This window comes from Rhincodon typus, chromosome 1 (genome assembly GCF_021869965.1).
Source record: "Rhincodon typus isolate 14 chromosome 1, sRhiTyp1.1, whole genome shotgun sequence".
Taxonomy (NCBI): domain Eukaryota; kingdom Metazoa; phylum Chordata; class Chondrichthyes; order Orectolobiformes; family Rhincodontidae; genus Rhincodon; species Rhincodon typus.
This window is the reverse complement of record NC_063332.1, coordinates 133,733,641-133,753,585: the sequence shown is the minus strand read 5'-3', so window position 1 is coordinate 133,753,585 and position 19,945 is coordinate 133,733,641. Positions and strand designations below refer to the sequence as shown.

General features: G+C 38.9%; 1 protein-coding gene across 1 annotated transcript in view; it reads right to left on the bottom strand.

Moving 5' to 3' along the window:
* The window catches only part of slc10a7 (solute carrier family 10 member 7), a 252,486-nt gene that overhangs the window by 49,488 nt on the left and 183,053 nt on the right, over positions 1-19,945 (bottom strand). Inside the window, exons 7-9 of the mRNA XM_048603182.1 lie at positions 8,343-8,508; positions 5,971-6,022; positions 5,740-5,813 (exon numbers count right to left, since the gene is read on the bottom strand). Coding sequence (XP_048459139.1) covers positions 5,740-5,813; positions 5,971-6,022; positions 8,343-8,508 — 292 coding nt within the window. The remainder of the gene's footprint in view (positions 1-5,739; positions 5,814-5,970; positions 6,023-8,342; positions 8,509-19,945) is intronic.

Below are 19,945 nucleotides of genomic sequence, written 5' to 3'. Positions count from 1 at the left end.
TGAACTACCTCCAATGCAAGTGATCCCTCCTCAAGTAAGGGAACCAAAATTGTACGCAATACCCCAGGTACGATCTCACTAAAATAACAATAAGTGGAAGTCAGGGCCAATATAAGAAAAGGAATGTAAGTCGGCAAAGTAGGGTAAGAGAAGTACAGTTAGCATAAGGGAAGTTAACAGTAATATTACGTAAGCATAACTATTACATTTTCTTTCAGAAAAGAGAATTACTCAGAGGCTTAAAAGAAATCATGGCAGCAAAGCTCACAGCAGCAACATGCTCCTCCTGTGCTATCTGGCAAACTACTGAAGCCACAGTTGTCTCTGGTGAACACGTGTAGGAAGTGTGTCCAGCTGCAGATAGTGGCAAATTGCAATTTGGAGCAAGAGCTGCAGGTAATTTCACTACGGAGCATCCATGATGCTCAGCATGTCATGGATAGTATGTTCAGTGAGGTGGTTATGCTACAGACGTTGACTGACATGCAGAAAAGACATGAGTGACCACCAAGCAGAGTAGATGATGGCAAGTTGTGCAAGAGTGCCCAGTGGCCCTTACTAAGAGATACTGCTGGGGTAGATGACTGTATAGGGGGAAGTAGTGGCAGACAACTTCATGGCACCATGGGTGGGTCAGCTGCAAAAGATGGCAGGAAGAACAACAATAAGGCTATAGTGGTAGGGGATTGTAATGGAAACAGACAGGCATTTCTGTGGCTGCAAAAGAGACTTCCGGATGGTATGTTGCCTCCCTGATGCCGGAAAAGGGAAAAGGTTAAGAAAAGGGAATTGGTTCTGAAAGCAGAATTTAGGGTGATAGGAAGTAGGCTAAAGGACAGGACTCAAAAAGTAGTAATCTCTGGATTAATTTAGGTGTCATGTATAAATGAGTATAGGGATAGCAGGTTAGGCCAGATGAATGCATGACTGGAGAGATGGTGCAGGAGGGGAGGCTTGAGATTTTTGAGACATTGAGACTGTTTTTGGGAGCAGTGGGACCCTTAAAGTCAGATGGGTGGCACCTGAACTGGAATAGGATCAGCATCCTTCAGGGGAGATTTGCCAGTGCTGTTAGGGAGGATTTAAATTAATTTGGTGGGAGGATGGGATCTAGACAGAATGTTCAGCACGGAAAGATGAATGCTCAAAATTAGGAGTGACAGCTAATGGGTCAGAAATGCATTGACATTAAAGGCGACTTATGGCACAAGGGAGTTTGACACAGTTGGAATATATTTATTTTAATGCTAAAAGGTAAAGGTAAAGTTGCCATAATCATTAAAGAGAGACAAGCAGTGGCAGTTCAACCTGAGGACCATCACACCCCTGGCAAGGGACATGGTTGAGAAGGTGGGACCTTCTTGGTAACCTCAGCCAGTGCGGGAATTGAAGGCATGTTGTTGGCATCACTCTGCATCACAAACTAGCCGTAGAGCCAATTTGACCTAACCAACCCCCCCATTTCAATGCCAGGAGTCTGACGAACATGCCAAATGATATGAATGCACAAATTAAAACATAGGCATATGATGTCATTGTTGTCACTGAGACATGGTTTAGAGAGGGGCAGGATTGGCAGCTCAATATTCCAGGAAACAGAATTTTCAGGAAACAAGAAAGGAGGTAAAAGAAGAGATGTTGTAATTTTAATCAGGGAATCTATTACAGCAGTAAGGAGGGATAACATCTTAGAAGGTTCCTCAAATAAAGCCATTTGGGTAGAAGTTAAAAATCAAAAAGATGAGCAATTACATTGTTGATGTACTTTAGACCCCCTAACAGTCCGAGATAAATAAAGGAACACGTGTAGGTAAATTTCAGGAAAACATACTCACTTAGATTGAACATTGCTATGGAAAAGGATAAGGAAAGGCCTGAAACCAAAGTTCTCAACTTCAATAAGGCTGATTTTAATAAGATCTGATATGATTTGGCCAGAGTGGACAGGGAGCAGATACTTTCAGGTAAATCTGTCTCAGAACAGTGAATGCATTCAAGAAATATGGAGAGGACAGAACCAATATGTTCTAATAAAGAAAAAGGTTGGGACCATTAAATCTTGTCAACCCTGGGTATTATGGGATTTATAGCATTGTATTAAGAGAAAAAGGGAGGCTAATGGCAGATACTAAGGGCTCAAAACAACAGAAACCCCAGAAGAGTATAGAATGTGCAAGAGGGAACTTAAAGGGAGATTAGGAGAGCTAAAAAGGGAATATGAAGGGATACTGGCAAGTAAAATAAAGGCAAATCCTAAGGTGTTTTTTCAGGTACGTTATAGGTAAAAGAATAATGAACAAAAGAGTAGGGCCCATTAAGGACCACAATGGTAATTTATGCACTTAGCCAGAGAATGTAGATAGGGTTCTAAACGAATATTTTGTGTCGGTGTTCACCAGCAAGAGGGACGATATACTATAGAAAGTCAGGCAGAATGCTGTGATATAATTAAAGAAATGGGCAATAGATGAAAGGAAATTCTGACTGGTCTGGCAGGCTTAAAAGCAGGTATATCTCCAGAGCTGGATGAAATGTATCCCAAGTTGTTGAGTGAGGCAAAGGAGGAAATAGCAGAGGCACTTGCAAAAATTTTCAATTCTTGTCTAGCCACAGGAGAAATACTTGAGGACTGAAAAACAGTCAATGTTATATGGTTAGTCAAGAAGGGAGCAAGTGTAAAACCAGAAAAATGCAGGCCAATCAGTCTAACCTCGGTGGTGGGGAAACTATTGGAAGCAATTCCGAGGGATAGATTTAATCTGCACTCGGAGAGGCAGGGGTTAATCAAGAATAATCAGTGTAGTTTTGTTAAGGGGAGATCATGTCTGACCAACATGATTAAATTTTTCAAAGAGGTGATCAGGCATGTGGATGACGGCAATGCATTTGATATAGTCTAATTGGACTTCAGCAAGGCTTTTGATAAGGTCCCATTATGGGAGACTGATAGCAAATGTAAAAGCTCATGGGATCCAAGGAAATTTGGCAAATTGGATCCACAACTGGCTGAGTGACAAGAAGCAGAGGATGATGGTTGATGGGTAACTTTCTGAATGGAAGTCCGTGTCCAGTGGGGTCCCACAGGAGTCAGCACTGGGGCTCTTGCTATTTGTGGTTTATAGACATGATTTAGACTTGAATGTGAAGGATTGATCAGTAAGTTCGCATACAATACAAAAATTGGTAGAACGGTAAATAGTGAGGAAGATAGCCTGAGACTACATGAGAATATAGACAGGCTGGGCAAATGGGCTGATCAGTTGCAAGTAGAATTCAATCCAGGAGGGAGTACATGATGGATTGTAGGACCTTAGGAAGTACTGACGATCAGAGAGACCTTGGTGCACATCTACACCAGTCCCTTAAGATATCACAGGACAGGTGGATAAAGTGGTTAAGAATTCATATGGTATACTTGTCTTTATTAGGTGAGGTAGAGTTTAGGAGCAAGGAGGTTATGCTGGATCTGTACAAAATATTGGTTAGGCCACAGCTAAAGTAGTGCGCACAGTTCTGGAATCCACAGTTTAGGAGGAATGTGATAGCACTAGAGTGAGTGCGGAGGAAACTTCCTTGCTTAGCCATGGATGTTTTTCCCCGTTACAATCTTAATATTATTAATACAAATAACATTAAGTACTATTAGGTGAGTTTAATTTGAAGTTTGTTTCAGGTGCCACAGGAAGAGATATCAGTCAAAGATGGAAATAGTTAGTGAATGTGCAGAAATTTGGTGAAAGAAAACCAGTTGCAGTTGTGCCAGCCAAAGCAAACATCTTGGTATGGAGATAATACTAAATCTTTTGCTACGTAAATAATTTTCCTTCTTATTTATTAAGCATTTTATTTAGTGTGTTAGAAGTAGACTTGCAGACTCTTTTGAATGTGTTCAGTCATTGACCTCCACAGGTAAAACAAAGCAAATTTAGGGTCTATCAAACCAGGTTTCAATATGGGATCTGACTTTGTCAATATTAATAACCGCTGAGATCATACCGCTGTTAATTTCTAGACTTTGCATTGAGCTAATATGCAATTAATGCATGAATGTAGGAACCTTATGAAGAACACAAGGAATTTAAATAAGCTGCTGTTTTCACAGCTCCAATGGTGGACTATACTCATAAGCCAATAACAAGAGGCAATTTTCAATTCAGGGCTATATATTGTTGGCAATTTGCACATCAGCAACAGCATGCATCATTCAGATACCTCATACCTTTCAGTAAATCCTGGCCCTACACATGAAACATACAATGTGTAATGGAACATAGCAGTACAAAATAACAGAACAAGCCCGGTTTTTTGGCACTGTACTGAATTTGCAATAATTAGGTAAGTTATGTTAAAATAACTAATTTCAAATATTTGCAGTATTTTTAGAGGGAAAAGGTATTTATAGTATATTAGGAGGCACAATTACTTTATTTTGTTGCCCTTCTTTCACCTACAATATTCCGCCAGCTATTGTCTTCCCCCATCTTCTATTGTTCCAAGGAAATTTGGGATATTGGTAAAACAACTATTTTTTTCTTAGCACAGTTGGAAAGCATCATTCAATATAAAATTCCACCTATCCACCTATTCCACATTCTTTTTATGGACCAAAAGTTCAAAGCCCCTTGAGGTTTCTCCATTTCAAGGACAAGAGAAAAATACAATCTGTGCAGAGAAAAACACAATCTGTGCAGGCAACTGAGAAATGCAGGGAAGGATCTTGCTATGTCAGGACTTCAGCTTTCTTGGCCCATTTGACACTCTGCCAGAAGTACAGGCATCACTGAAAGATAGAGTTAGTGATATTATGTCATCTGTTGTAAGTTATCCTGCGTTTACCACAATTGCCCTAAAACAATGCATACCAACATAAAGTAGGTGTAAACAAGAACCCAATTCCTGTTGAATGTGAGAGCCCGGGAACTGAAAAGGCTCATCAGGCAAGACATAGTATATTCATAAATTAGAGACTTTATTCAATGAAGACATCGAACAATCAAAATACTGGTTTGTAAAGGGCGCAGTGCCCTCAAGGTGCTGAACATCTGCTGTCAGGATTACATAACCTAATCAGGGAACCAACTCATTGTCTGGTCCATTCTAGGTAAAAGTTTTTATTACTCATGCCTGAACAAGACATCAGGAGGAATTTCTGAACTAAATCGGTATTTTGAAAAGAGAACTCCTGACTTCTCATTCAGGGTTAAAGCAAATGCATAATTCCTATATTTGTGATTAACTAAACACAGGCAGTTCGCTTTACACCTGAATGTGTCAATGATTTTGCAATGTTTAAATGCTTTTTTTGCTGAAGACTATCAGCTCATGAAGAAACATTAAAATAGATGCAATTGCATGTCAGTATCTTTTAAACACCTGCAATTCTGGCATTTGACAGGATTCAGTACATTCTCATAGAAATGAAGTCCCACATCCAAATGGCTCCATTGAAATACTTCAGCTGTAATGTTTGACAGAGCATTTTTAAGAATTGAAATATTTAGAGTGTAACATTAATCCTTCATATCATCCCATCAACGTTAAATCAATAATTATGCTGATACTGGAAATATTAATTTTAAAGTCACTACCGCAGTCTACTTCCAATATTTTAGCAAAATTAATAACAATTACACTGATTGAACTGGTCATTAGAAGCAAAGTGAAGTACAATTAGTGGAATCACTCCTAAGAACAGATTATATTGCTGAGATTGCATTTTCTAAAATGAAATTTACTTACCAAGAGTCAGTGATTTATGGGTGGAACAGAACATAATGGCAACTGTGTCTGCAGCTGTGAAACCTGATTTTTTTCTGAAAGAGAAAGAACAGTTGAATATGTCTAAATTAATTTTTATGGCTAAATTTTCATGTAAATATTTGCAGGTGATATATATTGTAACTACCAACTTATATTTGAAAATACAGGTACAGTAAAATATACAAATGTATTAATCCAAAAATAACTCACCTTGTAGAAATGATAAAAGTTAGAAACATGAAACTCAGCTGAAGGAAAAATACTAAAAAGAAAAATGAAAATCGTATTTAATAAACCTCAAGAATACAGAAAGATTTTCAACATGCATGCAGTTTGCAATGTAATTGGAACAGATCTTGAACAACTATGAAGATACATTCATCTTAAATAAAGATTAAATTTAATATTTCCTGTATAGTAAGCTATTAATTGTTACGTTTTGAAACTTTATATTTGAGAGTTGAATCAAGTGCAATGATATTAAAATTTCAAGCTATCCATTGCTCTTTGCAATTTTATTACTGCAACTGAGTACTTTGTTCCAATATTAAACAGAATTATAATGTCCCATTTCATATTTTCTGAAATGTCTATAATTTTTAAATGCGATAGAACAATAAAACTAATTGAGTGGCAAATTAACCAGTCCCATCGTGTTGTTCAAAGAAAGAAACTGTATCTGGCATTCAACAGGATGTTGGCCATCTTGAGCTCTCAGTTATTTTTCTTAAAAGGCAATTTGGAGTTTTTGAAATAACTGATAGAAGAAGTTATTGCTGGATTAACTAATAACAGATTATTAAATATGTATGAAATTGTATATATGAAATATTCATGAAAAATGGGAGTTGTAATGGTGGTATTAGTTTCAGATTGGGTGTAACGTGATGACTGCAACTATTGTTCACAACATAAATTTATTTAAAACAAAACTGAAATCTAGCATTGAAAGAAAAATATGTTAGAATAAATGAACTATTTGAAAGAACAAGAAACTTTTCCTATAAAGTATATAATTTCCAGCTGGAATCCTCTGAATGTGCTGTTTGCTGATTTCAAAAGAGAAGACTCTAAACATTTAAGAGTCCCTGGACCAGGACAGAAAAAAAGAATCAGTCATCTATTCCTGGCTATTCAGTGACCAGAAGTACAGATAACGTCAACCCTGATTGTTATGAGAACTGTATCTACGTGGCTACACACTTCCTGATGGTTTCTAATTAATCCGAACGCAAAGAACATGTGAAATATTTTGGGTTACCAGTATGAGTTCATAATAATATGAAATAAAAGCAGGTTGTCAACATGATTAGCATGAACATATGTCACTTGGTGAGGTACTGAAGGGTTGTAATAATTTGTGCAACTATCCCAACATAAATGATCATTCTCCCAGGAAGGGGAGAAATTCAAAAAATCATGAATAGACAAATGCACAGTAGATGCAGCATAATTTAGACAAATGTGAGGTTATCCACTTTAGTAGAAAAAAACAGACAGGAAGATTATTATCTCAAAGGTGATAAATTGGGAAGGGCGGGGTGCAGGCAGTGAAGATGGCAAACAGTATATTGGCCTTCACAGTGAGAGGATTTCAGTACAGGTAAAAAAATGTCGTGCTTCAATTTTACAGGCTCTTGGTGAGAACACATGTGGTATATTGTGTGCAGTTTTGTTCTCCTTATTGGAGGAAGAATGTTCTGGCTATGGAGGAAGTGCAATAAAGGTTTAGTAAACTGTTTTCTGGGATGGGACGAGAGACTATGAAGTGTATGAATTAGTTAGGACTATATTCATTGGAATTTAGAAGAATGAGAGGGGATCTCATAGAAACTTATAAAAAATTCTAGCAGGGCTAGACAGGGTAAAAGTAGGAAGGATATTCCCAATGACCATGGAGTCCAGAACCATGAGGTCACAAATTATTGATATGGGGTAGGCCATTTAGGGCTGAGATGAGGAAAAAAAATCTTCACCCAGAGAATGGTAAGCCTGTGGTATTCTCTGACACAAAATGGTTGAGGCCAAAACCTTAAATGATTTTTAGAAAGTAATTAGCTAAAGGAGTCATGGGTATGGAGAAAAACAGAAGGAGAGTACAGAGTAAATTGATCAGTCATGATTGCAATAAACAATGGAGCAGGCTTGAAGGGCCACATAGCCTACGCCAGTTCCCATTTTCTTTGTTTCTATGTAATTGAAACAAAATAAGTCAGCCAAATCCATATTTTCTTCTTCCCTGATAGTAAAGATTGTTACAGTTTACTTGCCTGTAGTTAGCTCATCAAATATATGTGCACACAAGAAAGAAACTTATCAATGATTGGTGACGCATAATGAAAATAAATTTAACCTTTTTTTACATTTTGTCTGCAGTTTTAGGTTGTATGGCTAGCACTTGAGCTCTAAGAAAGTAGTCAGGGGGGAACAAGAAGTGTTGAAAATATTGCATCGGCTTACCGCCACTTAAGTCACAGATTTCATCAGACCTGCTGCAGAATCTTGTCCTGAAACAGCTGTCAGTGATATACTTCACAGCAACAAAAAAATTATCATAAAAAGTCTGACCAAGCATTACTTACTTAAAAGAACAATTATCATCAGACTAAAGGTATCTAGGTTAATCTTTGGATTGGAGAAAGTATCACAAAATGTTGAATATATGATCATAAGGAGCACACAACTGCTGATAACTCCAAATGGGGGCTGCTTCCTTTCAAGCCAATCCTTGCTGTATCTTCGTAAAATCTGTACGGAAAAAGAGCATTATAAGTTTGTTTTCTGGAGGGTTAAGTCAGTCAAGTTGGACATCACAAAATAAGTATGACAGCACAGTGGCATTTTGTAGGAATGAAATTATTCAGTTGGTGTCCCCAAAGGATTCCAAAGCTTTTTAGCTGCATAACTGTTCTTCTGAGGAATTTAACATTGTTTGTGGAATTTCCGTTGGGGAACTCAAATGAAAGCACATTTTCAAGTAGATTCAAATCCATCCTTAATTATGGCAAATGCTGTTTGCTAGCTGTCATTGAAAAATGTCCCTTGAGTTTCTCTTAAACTTGCATCCTCCGTTTGCATAAGTTAATGCGCAATTTCTGAACATTCCTCTCCATCAACAAACAATTTCAAGCTCAACTTGGGAACCTGAATTATCTGGCATTTTCTGGAATTTCATAAATCTTGATAATGGAAAGTGATTCTTGGAACATTTTAATATTTAAATAACCAGCATTGTATCAGATGTTTCTATTGTGGCAGCATAAATAACATAATCCATATATTTAAGTATACATTTACTAAATATACCCTCTAACTGTAAATCTGAACCTAAATACCATTCAACATCTTTTAGGTTATCAGCATAATCACTTCAAAACTAACCAAAAGGAAGTAATATGGGTTATCAACACATTTGATAGTTTTAATAAACATATTTCCTAAATGTTTGAAATCATAAATGTTTAGACAGTTTTAAACAAATGTTAGCAACTTACAAAGTTATATTATGAAATTGGGTCCAAAATAATATTGTTGTATGGTATTAAACCTAAATAATGACCTTGAAAAATACTATTCTGGGAATAGATATCATTTCCTCAGCAGAAGAGTCAAGTTTTGAGATGATTTTTAAAAAAATGATTAAACATGAAATTTCTTGTAGCATGTACAAGTATTGTTTCAGATTGCAACATACCTTGTGTGGCCACATTGCAGTGGATAATCATGAAAGGTTAGTAAACATCATGGAGGAGTGCAAAAAAAATCTACAATATAATGTTCCACCAGTGTAAATAATGCATTTGATTACTGGTCAGTCTGTAATTTCACCAAATAGAACACTTATTTGAATCTACGTTCTGAATCTGAATGAAGAGTTAACCATTTTGGTAGTGACATCAACCTAAAGTTTTGCTGGGAAAAGACAAAGTTTGTCAAACGTTTGGACTTGCACCCATCAGGATAATTCTCAAGAAACATCAAAGTAGAGAGTTGCTGTCACTATTACAAACATACCTTATTGACCCATGCATGTATACTGATTCGTACAGTTCCATTCACTATCAGATTGGTCCTTAAAGGCAACTTCACAAATAAGGTGTAAAGAATTTGTTCTGTATGCAAGCTTGTTGCTGAGATAGGGTGCAACAAAGTTATGCTGCAGGATAATGAATACTCTGACCAGATCATTTGAAGCATTCAAGAGGGCATTGGACGGCGTTGGAAAGAAATATAGTGCAAGGGTATGGGGATAAAGCAGGACATTGGTACTAGGGAGTGATACTCATTTGAACAGCCAATGCAGACACAATGGTCCAAATGGCCTCTTTTCTGCACCGTAACAATTCTTGATTTCTCATTGCATTTTGTGCAAGAATCATGAATGGGCCAAAGGCAATCATTTTTCCTCCAACAAAATACCTAATTTACCTCAGATTGAGATAAGGTGTCTCACAGGTTTGAGCAACAGATTTTTTTCATTGCGCTACTACGCTTAAGCAACATGAGTGGTGCTTGCCACAGACAGGATGCTGTCGTCAAAGCAAAATGATATTTACCTGTCATGCAATGAGGAATGTGGTAGATGAATTTCAGTGGCAGTGTGATGCCAGCTATGTAGGCCTTACCTCCTAAAGACTGGTGGATTGTGTTAAACAACATATTTCTTCAGCTGTTCACAATAAGCAAAGTACTGACTGTACCCAATCAGCCCATGTTTGCAAAATTCCCACAGTGCCCATATCAGATTTGATTAAGATTTACTAAGGTAATTCAAAACACTCAAAGGAATATGGCGAAAACAAATTTAGAATGTTTTTAATCACTGGTGAAATGTGGGCATTGCTGGCTGGTCAACAGGCTGGTTAAGCTGGAACTTTTTTCACTGGAGCACAGGTGGTTGAGAGGTGACCTGAAAGAAGGTTATAAAATAATGAGAGGTATAGATAAAGTTGGTGGTAGTTCTCTTTTCCCTACGATGGGGAACTTCAAGACTAGGGGCCACATTTTTAAGGTGAGAGGACAGAGTTTTAAAAAGGACATCAGAGGCAATTTTTTTTGTTTTACACAGAGGGTGGTTTGCATGTGGAACGAACTTCCTGATGAAGTAGTGGATTCAGGTACAATTACAACATTTAAAAGACATTTAAGATGGATATATGAATAGGAAAGGTTTGAGGGATATGGGCCAGGAGCAGGCAGGTGGGACTAGTTTAGTTTGGGATTATATTCAGCATGGGCTGGTTAGACCAAAGGGTCTGTTTCTGTGTTGTATGACTCTATGGCAGATTTTTTATTGCCCGCCCCCAGCTGTCCTTGAGAAGGTGGTGGTGAGCTGCCATCTTAAACTGCTGTAGATCATATGCTGATCATCAATGCCCTTAGAGAGGGAATCCCTGCATTTGAACTGAGCGACATTTAAGGAACGATGATATATTTTCAAGTCAGGATAGTGAACAGCTTGGAGAGGAGCTTGCAGGTGGTGGTGTTCCCGTGTATCTGCTGCCCTTGTTCTTGAGACGGAAGTGATAGTGGGTTTGGAAAGTACTATCTAAGGATCTTTGGTGAATTTCTGCAGCGCAATTCTGCAATTTCTTTGTCCTGCTTTGTCCTGGATGCTGTCAGGCTTCTTGAATGTTGTTGGAGCAGTACCAATGCAGGCAAATGGGGAGTCAGGAGTTGAGGTCCTCGCCGCAATATTCCTAATCTCTGACCTGCTCTTTAGCAACTATGTTTATGTGACATGTCCAGTTGAGTTTCTGGTCAATGGGAACTCCCAGGAGGTTAATAGTGGGGGATTCAGATGTTGGTAATACCATTGAATGTCAAGGGGTTAGATTGTCTCTTATTGGAGATGGTCATTGCTTGGCATTTGTGAGGCGTGAATGTTACTTGCCACTTGTCAGCTCAAGCTTGGATACTGTCCAGATTTTGATGCATTTGAACATGGATTGCTTCAGTATGTGAGGAGTCATGAATAGTGATGAATATTGTGCAATCATTGACGAATATCCGCACTTCTGACTTTTTGATGGAGGGAAGGTCATTGATGAAGCATAGGCCTGAGGAACTTCTACAGAGATGTCCTAGAGCTGAGATGACTGACCTCCAACAACCATCTTCCTATGTGCCAAGTACGACTCCAACCAGCAGAGGACTTGTCCCTTGAGACCCAATGATTCCAGTTTTGCTAGGGCTCCATGATGCCACACTTGGTCGAATGCAGCCTTGATGTCAAGGACTGTTACTGTCATCTCATCTGTGGAATTCAGCTCTTTTGTTCATGTTTGAACCAGGGCTGTAATGAGGGCAGATGCTGAGTGGCCCTGGAGGAACCCAAACCTGGCAAAACTGAGCAGGTTATTGTCGAGCAGGTGCTGCTTTGATGACCCCTTCCATCACTTTACTGGTGATCGAAAGTAGACTGATAGGGAGATAATTGGCTGAATTGGATTTGTCTTTTTGTTTGTGTACAGAACATACCTGAGCAATTTTCCACATTGTTCAACAGATGTCAGTATTGTAACTGTAGTGGAACAGTAGAAACTAGGGATTGGCAAGCTTGGAGCACAGGTCTTCAGTATAATTGCTGAATGTTGTCAGGGCCCATATCCTTTGCAGTATCCAGTGCGTCCAACGACTTCTTGATACCGCATGGAATGAACGGAATTGGCTGAAGTCTGGTATCTGTAATGGAGGAGGCTGAAGTGGATCATTCACTTGGCATTTCTGGCTGAAGATGCTGTGAATACTTCAGCCTTAACTTTTACATTTATGAGTTGGGCTTTTCTCTCATTGTGAATGGGAATATTTGTGGAGCCTCCTTCTCCAGTGACTTGTTTAATTGTCCACCACCATTCATGATGGGATGTGACAGGGTGGCATGCTGGCTCAGTGCTTAACATTGCTGCCTCACAGTGCCAGGGACCTGGGGTCAATTCCACCCTCGGGCAACTGTCTGTTTGGAGTTTGCTCATTTTCCCCGTGTTTGTGTGGGTTTCCTCCTACAGTCCAAAGATGTGCATGCTAGGTGGATTAGCCATTGGGAAATAGAGTAGGCGGTTGGGTCTGAATGGGAAGTTTTTCAGGGAATCGGTGTGGACTCAATAGGCTGAATAGCCTGCCTCCACACTTTAGGGATTCTATGACTATAGAGCTTAGATCTGATCTGCTGGTTGTGTGATTGGTTAGCTCTGTCTAGCACTTGCTGCTTATGGTGTTTGGAATGCCGGTAGTCTTGTTTGGTGGGTTCATCAGGTTGACAGTTTATTTTCAGGTAGGTCTGGTGCTGTTCCTGACATGACCTCCTGCATCTCCACTGAACCAGGGTTGATTCCCTGGCTCGATGGTGGTAATGTTTGAATGGAGGAATATGCTAAGTCATGAAGCTGCAGATCGTGTTGAAGTACAATTCTGCAATTAATAGCCCACAGCGCTTCATGAATGTCCAGTCTTGAGTTGCTAGGTCAGTTCAAAGTTTGTCCCACTTAGCATGGTGATAGTGTCACACAATACGATGGAGCATTTTCAATTTGAAGGCGAGACTGTCTCCACAGGACTGTGTGGTGGTCACTCTTAGCTATACTATAGCGGACAGATGGATCTGCAGCAAGGGGTGAAATATTTGGGGTGGCACGGTGGCTCAGTGGTTGGCACTGCTGCCTCACAGCGGCAGGGTGACTGTCTGTGTGGAGTTTGCACATTCTCCCTGTGTCTGCGTGGGTTTCCTCTGGGTGCTCTGGTTTCCTCCCACAGTCCAAAGCTGTGCAGGCTAGGTGAATTGGCCATGCTAAATTGCCCATAACATTCGGGAATGTGTCGATTAAGTGGGTTTATAGGTGAATGGGTCTGGGTGGGATGCTCTGGGTGTTGGTGTGGACTTGTTGGGCTGAAGGGCCTGTTCCACACTGTAGGGATTCTATGTTTTTCCCTCATCACCTGCTGCAGACCCAGTCTAACAGCTATGTCCTTTAGGACCCGATCAGCTTGATCAGTAGTGTTGCTGCTAAGCCACTGTTGTCGGTGAAAAATGTTGAAATTCCTCACCCATAGTATATTTTGCGAACTTGCCTCCTACAGGGCTTCCTCCAACTGTTGTTCAACATGGAGGAGAACTTATTCATATGCCAAGGGAGGATGATATGTGGTAATCAGGAGGTTCCTGCCTATGCTTAACCGGAAGCCATGAGACTTTAAGGGTTCCAGAGTCAAATCTTATGGACTCTGAGGGCAATTCTTCCTTGACTGTATACCACCGTGCCACCACACAGCTGTGTCTGCCCTGCCAGTGAGACAGGACAGATCCAGGGTTGGTGATGGTGATGTCTGAAACATTGTATGTCAAGTATGATTCCATAAGTATGTCACGTGAGGCTCCTGTTTGACTAATCTGCAAGACATCTCTCCCAATTCTGGCACTAGACCCCATGTTAGTAAGGAGGACTTTGCAGGGTTGACAGTATCTTGGTGAATGCTGGGTGTTCTGTCTGGTTTCATTTCTTTCATGAGACTTTGTAGTGATGATACAAAATGTCAATCATGGTCGTAGTGTAGTGCATATTTATTACTGGAAGCAAATAGAAAGAACATGGAAACATAGTGCACCTGTTTCAACTCAGTATAGGTGACAGCTATTTGCTGGTTCATTTCTCAGGGCAATGCCATGAACTAGTCAAGAGTCAACCTGTCTGATTTAAAATTTAAACAAAACTTGGGTGCTTTCTTCATGACCATTTTCCTCTACCAATCAGAGCTCATTGCTAACCAATCAACACTTTCCTCTGTTACAGTATAAATGTTAGAGAAATAAGGTTAGAGAAAGTGGCAGCAGTACTGGCGAAAGTGAGATATGTATTATTGGGGCAGCCTGTACCTGAACAGTGCTGGACTAGTGTTCCAGCAAGGCTCATGACTATGGATGTAGTCTTTTTAAACTTCAACTAAATTTGATGTCAAAATCTTACATAAAACAGACAGTACAGAAACAGGCTATTTCAAACAACTAGTCTGTTTCATTATTAAGAACCGATTTATTATAGTGGTGGATATAAACTTATGAATTAGAGACAGTAGTAAGCCACGAGGCCCCTTAAGCCTGCTGTACCATTCAATACGTATATGGCTGATTTGAATGCAGAACCATGCATAGTCAGAGAGATGCACTGGTTAGTACCAGTGAACTAAGATGTATTCCACAATTAACTAGTGCAGTGAAATAAAACTAACATCAGGAGGCTATAGCATTTACTAAGAAACATAATAATTGTGCCACAGCAAGAGAGTTTATTTACAGAATTGAACAAGATATCCAATAAACCTGAAAGGATGCTGAAGTACAAATGCATAAGCAAAGGAAGGCTGAGCAAGTGGCCTCACCTGGGAAAAAAGGGCAGAATGAGTTAGTGAGCATAAAAGGGTAATACTACCATTTCCAGAGGCATCAGAGTCTACACTCTCAGAAAACAAAGGTGGTATTTCAGAATTCAAGACTAGTGTTGGATATGCACAGGATTCACTGCAAGGTATGATTTATTCTTTCATTAGAAAACAATAATGTCACATCAACTGCCACCTGACTGCAACGATATCAAATTCCACAATTTTATCATCAGACATTACAAGGTGAGATGGTGCTACAGTGATAATGTCACTCGAGTAGTAATCCAAATTCAGGCTAATGCTGTGGAAACATAGGATCAAATCCCACCACAGTAGCCAGTAGAATTTGAATTCAATTAATAAATTCAGACTATAAAGCTGGTATCAGTGATGGTGACCATGAAATTGTCATGGAAGTATCAAGTCATAAATGTTGTAAGAATGCATCTGGTTTTATTAAAATCCTTTAAGGAAGGAAATCCACCATCTTCAACTGGTCTGGCATTTAATTCCGGGGGTGGGGAGGAAAGAAGACATTGAGAGAATGCATACTGATTGACTGCTTTGGAAAATTGATGAAACATCAATAACTTTGCCTTACCAGCAAACAAGACCACTAACAGTACTGGTCAAAGAAAACACTGTTATGACTAGCCACATGATTTACAGTGGTTCCCTCATGTATGGTGATGACACAAAATTAAACCCAATGTGATGTTAAAGTTAAAAAAAGAAACTTCAGAAAGATGTCATTGTTCATGTTTACAAAAATGGATGAAGGTGGTTATAAGAAATGGATCAAGGAAGTGTGGAACTTGAAACCAGGTGGACTATGTAGAGAAAAATGCTTGTTCATAAGTACGTGTGCAAATCTCACCTTATCGACGATGCAGTTTAGGCTATCAGATCCATGAATACAGTGGTACCTATTCCATGTGGTCTTACGAGTTTTGTCTTATGAATATCGTTCAATCCTTGGACAAATGCATAAATGAACCTCACAAGAACAGTATCCAAAAGGTGTGGAACAATTGGACTTAAAAGGCAAAAAGACTTCACAAAAATAGATATATGTAATTATCCTTGCTAGTGACATTGTGTTAATTGGTTACACACACATGGAATGAGCATGATCTCAATATTGTCAAAAAAGTTTGAAAATATGTAATAGCAAATGTACTTGACATCAGGGAGGATTATCACTTGTGGAATGATGATGCTAAAGTAATTGACTTTGCCAATAATGATGGTAAATGATCAATGACGATGACGAAGATCTGTATGATGTTGTTGTACAACCAGGCTATTTGGACAAACTGTTTCTTGATTCAGATGGTGGCTAGAGTGATTGTCATGATTTTCAACATGAAGTGTTCTAACAAGTTGTTAGGATATATGTATAATTTGTAATGTTATAAAATAAATAAATGTTAAAATAATATTAATTCTTTAATTTTGTTTCACCTTATTCCATTGTGATGGAATTGTTTTGGCCTGAAGTCAAGCAGACATCATTTGTCAAAAATTGACTGTGTAAAAGTTGACCCTACATAGACTCCATGTCTTTTGGCCTAAAAAAAGTTGTCATTTTACATAGGTGTATAAACTACATAAACAATTTCCCATGAACCTTATACATTGCTTAACAGGTAACAGTGCTGATAATAACCATGACTGTGATATTAGATTTGCGTTTTACTTATTCATATTTGCAAAAGTAGATTAGTATTCAAAACATACAACATTTTTTTTGTTGATATGGAACATTCTTTTGTTTCATTCAGCAAACACAAGTTCAAATAATTAAATGCATATAATTTACTGTGGAAGAATTCTGAATCAAAAGACATGAATTATTCAGTTTTGTGGAATACATGGGACAAGGGAAAGTTGGTCATTATGATTTATCATATCTTAGAAATAGTTTTGGGGATTCTGCCTGAATTGGTTTTGGTTACAAAATGATGTTAGTGTGTCTATGTTTAAAATGTTCCAACTGAAACATATTCATTGCAACACAGCTAAAGGAATCATGCATTCGAGATCTGATGAAATAATTGTTAAATCAACTGCAATATTTTGCTTTTGGAATTACACATTTGTTGGTCAGAAGATGTGATTGTTGAAATAAAGATTTATCTGTTAAATTGGATGCCCAATTGACTAATCATGAACAAATTAAAACATTTGATTTACTTAGTAACTGTAATGATCTGCACCCGAAACTAAAATAACCAAATTTAGTTCATGACCCCAAATAAACAAATTACCAACAAGATTTCGTTGATTTCAACACAAATGAATGAATTAACAGGCAAATGATACTTTCAATAAAAAAGCAAATTTTACTTTAAATAGTCAATACAACATGGATACGTCTGAGACAACCACAAGCTCCTACATTACCCATCAGTGACATATGAGAGTATGTTGCTGCCAGTTCAGCAATATGTTCTTTTAGTTATTTGTGTAGGGTAGGGCAGGAGTCCTATCAGAAAACTGCTGTCACCTTTGAATCATACAGGCACTGGTTACCATCTGGGTCACAACAGTCCTGATGGAGGAGCTTAACAGAGTTCCTTTTCAACCAACCAACCTGTAACATTTCAATCAACGCTTTGGTTGTATCTGGGAAAAACATCAACATCTGAGTCATTCACACAACTTTTTCCAGGTTTCAGAATACTTTAGCCAGCTTACAAAGAGTCTTCAAGAGCTCCTGTCAATTTCTTTGCCAAAAAAAAGTCTTCTCTACAAAATAATTCCTCTTTCTGTCTCTGTTTTCTCTGTGTCTGCACCTATGTTGATTGCCTTCTCCTTCCAGCTCACCTAACTTCTTACAGCAGTAGCTTGTGTGTGCCTGGCCACATGATTTTTGTTTTAACCACTTTCCTAGTGGTACTGACTTTCAGGTCGCATTGACCAGTATTTCTTATTATACAAGAAACTTATTATGATCCATTTACAATTGATGCCAATTCTTAAAACGTCCTTTCAAACATGGTTAAAAACAATTAGTTTCCATAGAAAATATGAATTTTTCTTTTAATGCTCGTTCCAGTTCTAACAGAAAAGATGACTAGTTGACAAGTGAGCAAACAGTTTTTTTAAGTTAATAAATCCCAGTCAGCGAACTGCAGGAAGTGACCAACCAGATCACACAAGTTTGCTTTTTCTGTATTTCCACCTTCCCAGCTGAAAAAGTGCTGGTAAAACGTAACAATTAAATGAAGGAGAAACAAACAAAATTCTGAATTGGATACTTATTCTGATTTCTGGAATTTTCCTATAAGCTGTTAGATACTCCTGCAAAGTATATTAATCGCTGGCTTACAGAAATCTGAGCATCGACTTAAAATATATTGCAGGATCTTGAATTGTTTTTCTGGTTTTTGTCATTTCTGCCTGCAAATATTTTTGTTCAATTGATTTTCAGACTTTATAAAAGTCATGTTCGAGAAAAGGATATTTTGACTTACAGTGCCTGAACGGTTTCCGATATTGGGAGGCTTGGGGACCGCTTTGCAGAACACCTACGCTCAGTTCGCACTAAACAACTGCACCTCCCAGTCGCAAACCATTTCAACTCCCCCTCCCATTCCTCAGACATGTCCATCCTGGGCCTCCTGCAGTGCCACAACGATGCCACCCAAAGGTTGCAGGAACAGCACCTCATATTCCGCTTGGGAACCCTGCAGCCCAATGGCATCAATGTGGACTTCACAAGCTTCAAAATCTCCCCTCCCCCTACCGCATCCCAAAAACCAGCCCAGCTTGTCCCCGCCTCCCTAACCTGTCCTTCCTCCCACCTATCCCCTCCTCCCACCTCAAGCCCCACCCCCATCTCCTACCTACTAACCTCATCCCGCCCCCTTGACCTGTCCGTCCTCCCTGGACTGACCTATCTCCTCCCTAACTCCCCACCTACACTCATCTTTACTGGCTCCATCCCCGCCTCTTTGACCTGTCTGTCTCCTCTCCACCTATCTTCTCCTCTATCCATCTTCTATCCACCTCCCCCTCTCTCCCTATTTATTTCAGAACCCCTTTCCCCTACCCCATTTCTGAAGAAGAGTCTAGGCCCGAAACATCAGCCTTCCGGCTCCTCTGATGCTGCTTGGCCTGCTGTGTTCATCAGCTCTACACCTTGTTATCTCTGTTTCCAATATTGTTGTCTTCTTGCCACTAACATCAGACCATCAATCACCCTACTCTATGTTCAGTAATTCCCTCACTATATTTCTCCATCTTTAAACATAGTTTTAAAGATTCTATCAAACTTTTCAGTCACTTCTAATTCCCTCATGATAGATGGGATATTATCATCTCTTTCGTTTAATGGACACTAGAACATTTTCTGCAGCTGTGTAATTGCTGATGATATATCAGTACAAATTGAGAAAGGATACTAGAGTGAAATAAAAGGGAATTAGTGAGTCATTGAAAATCCAAGCTGGTAGTGCTGCAGCAAGAAAACCAAGGCAGCTGCAAATTGAATGAAAAAGCCTAATGCAGAGATTGAAGGATTGAGAAACATATAGCTCAGGGAGTGAAAAGAAGGTGAAATAAGAAATAGTAAATTTAATCAAAACAAAACAAAACAGACAAAAACAAATAAAAAGACAGAAAACAAATTTGGATTAATAGGGAAGAAAAGAAAGGAACAATAAAAAATTATTTTAAATCTGATTAAAAATAAACAGGAATTATGAATAGAGATAGTAGGAACTGCAGATGCTGGAGAATCCGAGATAACAAGGTGTAGAGCTAGATGAACACAGCAGGCCAAGCAGCATCAGAGGAGCAGGAA